The following is a 12337-nucleotide window of genomic DNA, read 5'->3' as shown; positions in this document are numbered from 1 at the left end:
TATTATTTCTTGATGTCTTACGAAATCATTAGCTTCTACTTGCCCAATTCCAGTCTTTGAAGACTGATTCAATCAGGATCTTTTGATTCTCCTTTTCAATTTGGTTTGTTCTCCTTTTCATGGCACTCTTTTCATCATTGGACTTCTTTGCCTATTCTTCCAGCAGGTCAGTTTTGGTTTTTAATCTGCTTATTAATTTGTTTTCTATTTCTCTCTACTTGGCCTTTTAAGCTGTTATTTTCTTTTTTTTTATTACTTTCACTTCTGTTTCCCACTTTTCTTACCATTTTTCTTCTATCTGTCTTACTTGGTTCTTGAACTCCTTTTTTTGAGTTCCTCCACAGCTTGTGACCAGTTTCCCTTTTTTGGAGAGTTTGCATGTATTTGCTTGTTTCTCACCCTCTCCTGTTGCTTCTGTTTTTTGTTTTTCTCTGTAGAAATTGTCCAGGGTCAAGAGCTTTTTTTGCTCTTGTTTACTCTTTTTCCACTCAAGGACTGGGAGTCCTACATGTTGCTGGTAATTTCTATCTTAGCTTCTATCTCGCAGGGCTTTGCCTTGGGGGTATCTTATCTTCTCTGTCAGAGGCCTGAGAGAGCCCAGTACTGTAGAGCTCTGACCCTCACCTCCAGAGCCTGGAATTTCCAGGGTAGGTCTGTCGTGTAGCATGCTTTGCAGTGTTTTGCCCTGAGGCTATCTTTCCTGCCCTTGTTGCTAATGTGTTGCCACTGTGCTGCTACTGCCTCCACTACCCTGGAGTGTGCCTGGTGCTATTAAGCTTCAAATCTCTCTCCTTGGGCCTGGAGTCTCCAGGTGTGTAGTGGGTTTTCTTTAGTGTAGCATGCCTCCTAGAATTTGGAGATTTCCCCAGTGTTGGCTCTGCCTCTGGCCTGATAGGTGGTGGTGGGGTCAGGGTTGGTCAGCTTGAGCTTTTCCTTGGGCAATTTTGCCCCCTCATAATGTGGAAATCCCCTCTCACTGTCTACCTTTCACTCTGTGTCCAGTGGGAGAGGCCCTTTGCTTGCCCTGCTTTGACTTCTGTCCTTTTAAGATGCTTTTTAATGATCAGTTTGGAAGGAAATTCAGAACAACTTTAGGATTTTCCTGCTACTACACCACCATCTTGGCCTCACACATCCCCAACCCTCCTTGCTTACTTGTGGGTGTAGTTCTGCCACTGACTAACTAGATGACCTGGGGGTGGGTCACTTTTCCTCTATGGGCTTTGTTTTATCAAAATGAATGATCCAAACATTTAGACAAGTCTCTGGGTAAAGCTATTAATTGGTCCTGGCAAACTAGAAAACAAATTGAAGTTTTTAGAAAAACATCAGTAAAGTGAATATACCTACACAGAGGTGGCATATATGCATCAAAATATTCAAAGCTGTCACAAAACCCTGCAGAAATGGTGGATGCTTTTATTGTTTGGGGAGTGGCTGTTGCATGAATGTAAGAGAATGTTAGCACACAACAATAAACATGAGGAATTCACAGAAATATAGGATGTCTTTTATAAAATGTTGCAGAGTGAATTTAGCAGAACTAGAATAGGATACACAATAAATAAAATGAAGCCAAAGGTTGTATAAGTATGATGCCTAATTGTGATCCTAGGCGAACTGAGGGAAGATAACCTCTCTCCTTCACTGGAAAGGTGGGGTTCATAGGGGTGGAGTGTGTCCCACTCTTCTCAGTGGGTTAGCATTAACGCTATATATTGTTACAAGGGAGAGATTTTGGGGATGAAAGCAGTTGGTCTCTCTAGAAATAGCTGATTTTTTTAAAAGCATCAGTAAAACAAGGTTTTTTTGTGTTTTTTTTAAATTAATGGCCTGGGTTAAATTATTCCTAACATCCTTTTTTAACATTAATATTCTATTATTATTTTTTATAGTATTTTATTTGATCATTTCCATGCATTATTCATTAAAGACAAAGATCATTTTCTTTTCCTCCCTCCCACCCCCCCCGTAGCCGACGCGTGATTCCACTGGGTATCACATGTGTTCTTGATTCGAACCCATTGCCATGTTGTTAATATTTGCATTAGAGGGTTCGTTTAGAGTCTCTCCTCTGTCATGTCCCCTCAGCCACTGTAGTCAGGCAGTTGCTTTTCCTCGGTGTTTCCACTCCCTCAGTTTGTCCTCTGCTTATGGATAGTGTTTTTTCTCCTAGATCCCTGCAGATTGTTCAGGGACATTACACTGCCACCAATGGAGAAGTCCATTACGTTCGATTATACCACAGTGTGTTTGTCTCTGTGTACAATGTTCTGGTTCTCGCTCCTCATCACTTCCTGGAGGTTGTTCCAGTCTCCATGGAATTCCTCCACTTTATTATTCCTTTTAGCACAATAGTATTCCATCACCAACATATACCACAGTTTGTTCAGCCATTCCCCAATTGATGGGCATCCCCTCGTTTTCCAAGTTTTGGCCACCACAAAGAGCGCAGCCATGAATATTTTTGTACAAGTCTTTTTGTCCATTATCTCTTTGGGGTACAGACCCAGCAGTGCTATGGCTGGATCAAAGGGTAGACATTCTTTTATTGCCCTTTGTGCATAGTTCCAAATTGCCCTCCAGAATGGCTGGATCAGTTCACAACTCCACCAGCCATGAATTAATGTCCCCACTTTGCCACATCCCCTCCAGCATTCATTACTTTCCATAATTGTCATGTTAGCCAATCTGCTAGGTGTGAGGTGATACCTCAGAGTTGTTTTGATTTGCATCTCTCTGATTATAAGAGATTTAGAACACTTCTTCATGTGCTTATTAATAGTTTTGATTTCTTTATCTGAAAACTGCCTATCCATGTCCCTTGCCCATTTATCAATTGGGGAATGGCTTGATTTTTTGTACAATTGATTTAGTTCTTTATAAATTTGAGTAATTAAACCTTTGTCAGAGGTTTTTATGAAGATTTTTTCCCAATTTGTTGTTTTCCTTCTGATTTTAGTTACATTGGTTTTGTAATATTCTATTATTATGTAATACGTTAAGGATGATAAATTTAGAACAAGAAGGAATTCTAGAGATTTTCTAGTCTAATTTCCCTCTTTTTTTTTTTCAACGAAAAAACTTGGGTCTCAGTGAAGTTAAGATAGAAGGTAAGGAGCAGAAAGTGGGACTTGACTGAGATCTTCTGATTCCAAACCCAGGGCTTTTCCCACTATATTGTGCAAGATCTGAAAATAATAAAATTATATTCTATTCAAAATAGTCTATACTTTAGAAATTTCATGAATTCAGATTTAATTGCTCATTTAAATAAGTCCAAATTGGTGAGGCTTAACTTGTATTCAAAATTAATAATGACACTTTCTATAGTCTAGAAAACCAGACATGACTATCTTAGAACCATTTAGACCATTCTAAGATCAGTGTGTTTTTGCTATTATAACTGATTTAGGCTAAGAGGATGGTACAAGTATAGTGCCTAGTGTCAGCCAGTAGGTTTATAGGGGACAATTGGCAATGTGTGCCTTGGAGTGGAGCTCTAATGATAAATGGATTAGCTCCTTCAAAAACCAGAAAAATGGATTTTGGAAGCCTTGGATGTAGTCTTAGGTTCATGACCCTAGGGTGCAGTAAGCCACAAGGACAAGGCTATGGTTTGGCAGAGAGTAGGGGAATTAAAAGGATTACTGATTATTCTTCCCTGTAATCTTTTGTTCAAAAGGTTATCTTGGAGTGTCTAGAAGCTGAAGAAGGAATCTCAGCATTCCAAAGAATCCTCGATAAAATAAGAGACAATGAATGCCTTGATGTTGAAACAGTTATATCTTTGTTGGAGCTGTTCCAAGACACCCATCCTGAAATCAAAGCAGCACTACAGAAGAGAGATTCAGAAGATGGAGAGAACATGCAGCTAAAAAGTAGGAAAACTTCCATCTACTTGAGTCAGTCTGTTATGTTATTGACGGGACTTTCAGAGTTCATCTCTAATTATCCCCATAGGCCTGGTTATCTGCTCATATGATTTTCACTTGAGTTCTGCTATGTACAATTCTCATAGTTGTATGATATAGCTATAAATGCTAAATTAGCTTTTCCATTGCTAGACTAACTAGTCATATACCTTAAATTGAGAGAATACCAGCAGTGTTTTCTTGCCCTTCAGAAAAAAAAAGGCCTACCCAGATCGATGGGTTGGGTATCCAAGGTGAATTGGCTTTCTAACTTAACTGAAGAACTAGAGTTTCTTCCTCTTTTGGGTTAGATACAAAGCAGTGGCCTTGCCAACTCGAAGTTAACCTCTGGCTGGCTTTGCAGCTTTGTGATCCATCAGATAAATGAAACGTTTTCCTTTCATAAAGTTTAAACAGAATAATAAAGTGTTTTTCTTTGCTAAAAGAGTATCTGCATTCCGGTGCTCAGAATAAGCCATGGATTGCTTTACTATTCTGTTAGATCTCTCTCTCTCGACATACCAAGCTGTCATTTTTCTTCAAATTGACTAGTCTCTCTTGTGTGTTTCTAACACTTTCTCCCCCAGGGAGCACAGAGGAGGGAAAGACCTTGTCCATCCTGTTACTGGAACACAAAGAGGACCTGATACAGAGCATAACCCAGCTGAGACCCATTAGGGAATTCCTAGAGACGACCCCCCAGGAGCTCCTGACCAGCATGGAAAAAGAGGCAAGTGGGTGGGCCAAGTGGGGGACCCAGGAGATGACCCTACTCTGACTGAATTACAGCACCTTGAGAGTTTTTTCATATGTAAATTTAAAATTAAGGAACATCTTAGATTTTTAGATTGGAATGACTCTATTAATGGGGGAAGTATTTGGTTCTAAAAATGTTCGTGTTTTTTTCTTTTTTGCTAATATCTTTAAAGACATCCTAACTGTTATGTCCCTCTCAGCATTTCCCCCCTCTTCCCTTTCCTCCTACTCCAAGAAGAAAAATAGAACTCTTGATGTGACTTAATAGGCTGATAAAATTTGGGAGAAATTGTTGATTTCACCTATTTGTACTGGATAGGATTTTTATTCTGAAAGGAAAGAAACAAAATATCGATGGGAATTTTTTCGAATATCAGTCCATCAAATTATAATAAACCTATTCAGTGTGTCTAAGAGAGAGATTTGGGAAATATTTTCTTTAATGCATGGATTTCCTTAATATTGGATTGGTAATGAATGTTAGATCCTAAATTTGACTTTGGTGTGTTACACTAGGTGTGAGGTTTTGAGCCAAATGTTTTAAAATCTTTAGAGGAGCTCAGAACATAGTAGAGAGCCTTGACAAGTTCACAAGATCAGCTTAAAGAACATTAAGTATTAGGCAGTGGTGATACAAAAGGTCCTAGGGCAAATTGGTTCTGTCATAGGGACTTTAAGAATCAAAAGAGAAAGAATGGTAAAAGGAATACATTAGTGAAGGGAAAAGGGGGTAGAACTTGCTACTTTAAATTGGGGTGCATGAGAAGAAGAGTATATAAACATGGAGAAATGGGTAGAGGGAGTGAGCATCAGATGAATTACATTCTTTTTGCAAAGAGAAAATGAAGGGTTAAACTCACATAGAATTTGGGGTAGAATTATATCAGGAAACAGAGAATAGGCAGCATTTTAAGAGGAAGGATAATATCAGGGAGAGGATAGTTACAAGCAAAACAGATTTCATGAGTAGAACCAGGAAAATAATTTCTAGGCATACCACAATACTATGAAGAGACTTCTTAAAGACCCTCTTAAAGGATTAAATTCATTTCTACTTTTTTGACAGGGTTGTTGGAATGGTCGATTTAAGGAATGCCATAAAGAGAATTTACCTAGATTTGAGCCAACCATTTGATTATCATCTATCAGGTTTTTTTTGTTGACAAGGAGAAATGTGAGGGAGATAATAGTATAATTGAGGAGAATTTGGAACTGGATAAGTGATCAACCCCTTAAGCAGTTCTTTGTGGTTTTATGCCAATTTAGGAGTGACTTAGAGATCTGTCCTCGGCCTTGTGTACTAGTTTACATTTTTATCAGTGATTTGATTAAAGGCATAGATGATATGCTTATCAGATTTATCACAATACAAAGCTATAAAAGTTAAGCTAATGCCTTGGATGACTAAATCAGGATCTAAAAACATTCCACAGTCATAGAACATAGGGCTAAATCTAAATAGATATTTAATAGATCTAAATTTAAAGTTTTATGCTTGGGTTAAAAAAATCAATTTCATCAAATACAAGATGGAGAAACCTGTCTAGATAATCATTTATCTGAAAGATGTCTATGGACACTAGATTCAGTATGAATCAATAGTGTGATATAGAAACCAAGAAAGCTAATATAGTTTTGGATACCCTTAGAAGTACATAGAGTCCAGGATTAAGGAGAAGGATCCCAGATTTTTAGTGTATTAGTATCAACCAGTAGATATAAAGCCTCCTTGACCCTACTGCTTATAGTCTTATAGCCCTTGCCAATCTCTTCCCATCTCTGGACCCCAATTTCCTTATCTATCAAATGAGGGAAGTAGTTTAGATGATCTCTATGATCTCTTCCAAGTTCTAAGTAAGTTCTCTGATCTTGTGATTAAAGAAACTACTATGATGGGAGGTGCTGGGTTCAAATATGACCTCCAATACTTCCTAGTTGTGTAACCCTGGGCAAATATTTTACCCTGATAGATATAAGGAAAGAAAGAGGTTTTTTTTTTTGTTCTATTTTGTTTTGTGAAAAAAGAAACTATTATATCTTTCCTTCCAGGAATGAGAATAGGAGATAAAGAATGTAGAAGAAATAATGACACTTAGAAGAGAAGGTTAATAATGATATTGGGATTATGGATCGATGCATAAATATCATATTGAAAGGAAATTACAAGAGACAGGAAAATAAAGTCATCCTCACTTTATAATCTGTGCCACAGAGTTCCTCACTACAGAACAACTATAAATGTCATTATTTGTGACATTATTACATTCATGTACTCAGGGTGAAAAAAAGATTTCATGAGGGGCAGCTAAGTAGATCAGTGGATTGAGAGCCAGGCCTGGAGATGGAAGGTCCTGGATTCAGATCTGGTCTTAGACACTTCTTAGAAACTGTATGACTCTGGGCAAGTCACTTAACCCCCGTTGCCTAGCCTTTACCATTCTTCTGTCATGGAAACAATAAGATGGGAGGTAAGGGTTTAATTTTTTTTTCATGTTGTTAGTTTTTTATGAATAGTTTATTAAAACTTTAAATATCCATCAGATTATATATATATATATATTAAAAACTATATATCTTACAAAGTAATTTCACCATGTAAAATAATTTTGACTTTGGAACACCCAATGTTTAAATAAATGAATAAAAATGTACTTAGACTCCCTCTGTTTCCTTCTAATCATTATCTTTTATCCTGTATAGTCTTATAGACTTATTTTCTCTTTTATGCAACAAAAGCCAAAGCCAATTTTTTTAGGCTTGTGTCCTTAATTCTTAAATTAACTTTTTATAAGTATTTCCATGTGATAATAGGTCAAGAATCTGATATTTCATTAATATGAGAATTTGTTCGATTATCTTAGTGAATTATCTGATATTCAGAGATATTAAGTGCCCTCTCTCCCATGTTTGCACAACTAACATCATAAGCAAGATTTAAGTATAGAGTCTCTCTATCCATTACATTGACTTGCCTTTCCATATTTCTTCATGTGATTTGTAGTCTTAATTACACTGAAACATTCTATTACATTGATAATTCACAGTGAATTTTTACAACACGCTACCAGATTGCTTCCCAGAAATACTTATAGTGTAGCTAGCATATCTGACAGGCATTCCTAGGTCCCCAGATCTGTACCAGGGTTAAGTTTTATTGCCAATTCTGTGTTGTTTTAATTTGTATTTCCTTGATCATTAGGTATATTTATATACACTCTGTGTATTTACTTTTATAAATGGTCTGTTCCTGTCTTTATGATTATCCAGTATAGACTAATCTAAAATATCTTTCTGTTTCTTGTCAGTTTTTGATGTTGGGTTTTTATAGGATAGATTTGCTGTAGGTTTTTCCCTCAATTTTTTTTTTGCTCAGCTATTTATATTTCAAATGTTTTATAGAATTCCTCTGATTTTTTATAATCAAATTCTTTCTTTTCCATTGGAAGAAGTAATTTTTGTTTCTTTTCTTCATGAGACAATAAGAATTAACCAAAGAGGGAAGGAAGGAAATTCAGCCAGAGAGGCAAAAGAAGATTGGGGCATCTTGATTGTAATGCAGCCTTGCTGGGTTTTGCAGTTGTATGTCAGATACATTTTAGCATTGCCAGTGACTGGTGTCTGCTTGATTGCTCGCCACTGCAGGTGATTTTGAATTGCTGCAAGGGTGGAACACCCAAGGAGACAATAGAAAATTTGTTGCACCAAGTGACTGAAGAGAAAACATTGACTGCTGAGAGTTTGGTTAAACTCCTTCAGGCTTTGAAGATCACATTCCCCAACTTGGACCTTCTGCTAAAGAATTTACAGAAACAAGGAAGTGTGCCAAGCACAACAGGTATCAGTTAATAGTCAAATCTTAGGGCTAGAGCCCTAATATGTTAAAATATATTCAGTGCAGTATCTTTGGAGAGGAGTGTATAGTATGGGTTAGGGAGGGGCAGAAAGGGAAAGGACATTGAAAAGTGTTTAAAAAAAAAGAAATCTAGACAATGACATAACTCCAGAAAAAGTTGAATTATCTTCATCTAGTTTCTCTGCCTCCCAAGTTTCCTTATGATCTTCTACCTGCAGAGTTCAGTGTGTGTGAATAAATGGAGTGTGTTTTAGGGTGTAGATGCCACAGAGGTGCCAGCTGTCCCCTCTGGAGCATGCTGGCCCATGATTGGCAAACTTATAAGATGGGATTTTGGGCCAGCCATGGCAGAACCATGGCCCCTTCTCTTCCCTCTTCCTCCTGCATAGAAACACAAGGTAGCTCCAGGAATCAATCAAAAAGCATGTATTAAACACCTACTGTGTTATATACATAGTGCTAAGCATTGGAGTTAATGTGACAAAATGGAAACAGTTCCTGCCTTCAGGGAACTTCCATTCTCCTGGGGGATATAACATGTTCCCAGATAAGGAAATGCAGGAACATAATAAATAGTTAAAAAATGCATGCACAGTGATTTGGAGGGGGAGCAGCAGTAACAAGGAGAGTCAAGAAAGGCCTCTGGGAGGAGGTGGCACTGGAAGCTGGGCCTTGAAGTTATGCAGAGATTCAAGGGTAAATGACTTAGTTGCTCAGGGCCCACAACTACTCAGTGGTGGCAGTAGAGGCCAAATCCAAGTAGTCCTTGCTCTTTTTATTCTACCTTGGAGATAACCTTGATACAATAATGTGACTTCAAAATCTATATTCCCAGTTTGGCTACCTTCTTCTCAAGTTCAAGAATTCCACTGGAAAAATACTTGTGCTTTTGAAATAAAACTGATCCTGGTTCTCCATCCAGAATAGTTCAGTCTATTTAAACGTTTATAAATATTTAGATCTGTGAACGGGCAATTTTAAAGACATAAATTTGAGTTTGACTTGCCTTTCCTTTATCTTTTTTTTTTCAATTCTGGCCAAACAGAGCTCTTGAGAGTGCAGGAGCAACGAGACAGTTTAAATTAGTAGCATAATAGACTAGGTCTGTGTCAGCTTTAAAACTTCACTCCCCCAAGGTGTAACTGCCAGGCCAGGAACCTGCTTTTAAAGTGTTAGTTACTCTATGAAAGGCAGTGTGGGATAATAGTAAGAGCTGTGGACTCAGCATTAGCAGGCCCAGCTTTGAATCTATGCTTTTTAACTGATTATGTTACCTTTCAGAAGTCATTTAATCTTTGTCTCATTTTCTTTCTCTGTTAAAGTGGGAGGTGGGAGGTGTTCCTCATCCTGGCCCTACCTCCTTCATGGGTTGTTTTGAAAAAAAAAACCCCACAGCATATGCATTGAGCACTTATTATTATTGGGCTCCGAAGCCCAATAGACGTTGGAGAAATACTGTCCCGAGGAGATTTGGCCAAGATCACTAATATGCTTTTACCCTGTCCCAAAATGGGAGTTGAATCCAGCTCTGAAAATGTTCATGAAGCTTTTACATTGACTCCCTCTCCCTCTTCTCATTTGTAATCCCCCTCAGTCTCTGCAGGAGAAATCCTTAAGGAGGTCATGTTGCATCAAACATTATTGTTTTGATAATATCCTTACAGTCCTACCAAGCCCTGATGATTATGGGACTGAGCTCTTGAGACGGTATCATGAAAACCTCTCTGAAATTTTCACTGACGATGAGATGTTACTAAAGGTGATCTCATCTGCAAACAGTTTAACTCCTGGAGAAAGAGAGGTAAGGTGTGGGGTGGGACAATATGTATCATTGTGTTCAAGTTTGCTTTGAGATCATTATTATCTTCAACAGGCATTGATTAAGTACCTACTGTGTGTCAGGCACAGCTCTAATCACTGTGGATACAAAGAAAGGGTGATACCAACCCTCAAAGGGCTCATGTTCCAGTGGGAGAGACAGCATTTAAACAATGAGGTACACACAAGATAGTGAGAGTGTAAATGGGAGATGATCTCAGAAGGCGCTGGCGGTGAGGCCTCCAGCCCAAGTTGACATTGGAGCCTATAATGATTAGAACTTAAAGAAAACCAGGAGGCTGAAAGGTAAGGAGACAGAGAGAACATTCCAGGCAGGAGCTATGCAAAGGCATGAAGACTCAGTATACAATAGCAAGAACCCTGCACAATGCCTGCACATAGTGGGTGCCTAATTAATGTTTACTGACTTTTTACAGTAAAGGTTACAGGAGGAAAGCTATTGAGGAGAATTTTGAGTCTCAAGTTAGGGAATGAGGAGGGAAGGGAAGGGAACAAGCATCGATGTAGCCCCTACATCATGCTAGGTATTGGGCAAAGAAGCCCTTTTATTTTCAACCCTCACTTTCTGCCTTAATAACAACTCTTAAGACAGAAGTGCAAGGGCTAGGCAAATGGGGTTAACTGACTTGCCCAGAGTTACACAGTTGGAAGGTGTCTGAGGCTGAATTTGAACCCAAACACAAGTCCTCCCAACTCCAGACCTGGCATTCTATCCACTGCACCACCTAGCTGCCTCTATGCGAAGTATTTAAAAATATCTGATTTCATCAACAATTTCAATGACTCTGGGAGTCAGGCCCTGTTATTATCTCTATTTTATAGTTGAAAAAACTGAGGCAAGCAGGTTAAGTGACTTGCCAAGGGTCACATTGCTCATAAGGTTCTGAAACAAGATTTGAACTCGAGTCTTCCTGACTCCAAGCACAGCCTAGGAGGATGATAGAGATTTTTACAGTGATGAAGAGGAGGTTCTTAACTTGGAGTTAATAGACCCTCTTAAGGGGCCCATGATGAACTTGGATGTGGGAAAAAAATTACATATATTTTCACTTAACTTTTAAATGAAATCTGGCATTTTCTTCATTTATAGGCAACAAACATTGTGAGAACAGGGCCTGTGGGGTTTACTAGCTTGCCAAAGGGTGTCCATGATGCAATTGAGGTTAAAAACTGCTGGTTAGGCTAAGCCTCTAATTTTATAGATGAAGAATTTGAGTTCTAGAGAGATGAGGTGACTTATTTGGATTTACCAAGATCTGCTGTTTAAACCCAAGCTATTGAATTTTGAAAGATGCAGCAAAATACAGACAGCCATATTTATTGTACACCTACTGTGTGCAGAGCACTGTTTGGCTCTAAGGGAAATCCCGCAGATCATACAAAGCCCCCTGTTTATGGAGATCAAGGAGAGTGCAGTGTCTCTCCTTCATAGGCAATTCAGATATGTACTCAATTGAATGTGGGGGCTCTACAGTGCTGCTGCATGGAATATCATTAGCTAAGAGGACCAAGGACTGGTTAGAAATCACCTAGTTCAGGGCACTCAGAACTTGTTTTCAAAAATATTTTGGTAGCTATATTTCAGTTTAACTGGCTTCCTTTGTAATCTGGTGGATTTTATTTTATTCATTTAAAAACCTTATTCTGAGAAGGGTCCATAACCCAAACTAGACGAACTCCCAAAGGGAGGAGGGTCCATGACACAAAGCAAGGTTAAGAACCCTGGTTTTTATTTTAGCCCCATCATTTTTCAGATGAAGAAATTTGAGGTCTGGAGAAAGGGAATGAGTTGCTCAAGGTCACATAAATGCCCAATAACTATCAAGGAAAGGGGTGTAGGGAAGACAAGAAGCACAGACACCCTCTTTCCACAGCTGCTTTTTGCCTTTGTGTCCCATTGCTGAGAAATTTCCTTGGCATGGAATTAGTAGATCCAGAACTAGGTAGAGCTGGGATGCTCTTTCCCTTCACTTCT

At 38.5% G+C, this 12337-nt stretch overlaps 1 protein-coding gene across 6 annotated transcripts in view; it reads left to right on the top strand.

Moving 5' to 3' along the window:
* Window positions 1–12337, top strand: part of ZBTB40 (zinc finger and BTB domain containing 40) — a 91407-nt gene that overhangs the window by 53356 nt on the left and 25714 nt on the right. For all 6 annotated transcript variants that reach the window (XR_008911529.1, XM_007491214.3, XM_056795609.1 and 3 more), the window contains 4 exons: window positions 3686–3881; window positions 4502–4644; window positions 8313–8505; window positions 10188–10324. Coding sequence is in view for 5 of the 6 variants with exons in the window: in XM_007491214.3 (XP_007491276.1) it covers window positions 3686–3881; window positions 4502–4644; window positions 8313–8505; window positions 10188–10324 (669 nt within the window). In the remaining variant the exon portion in view is untranslated. The remainder of the gene's footprint in view (window positions 1–3685; window positions 3882–4501; window positions 4645–8312; window positions 8506–10187; window positions 10325–12337) is intronic.

The sequence above is a fragment of the Monodelphis domestica genome, chromosome 4, assembly GCF_027887165.1.
Source record: "Monodelphis domestica isolate mMonDom1 chromosome 4, mMonDom1.pri, whole genome shotgun sequence".
Lineage (NCBI taxonomy): Eukaryota > Metazoa > Chordata > Mammalia > Didelphimorphia > Didelphidae > Monodelphis > Monodelphis domestica.
This window is presented reverse-complemented; position numbering and strand designations above follow the sequence as displayed.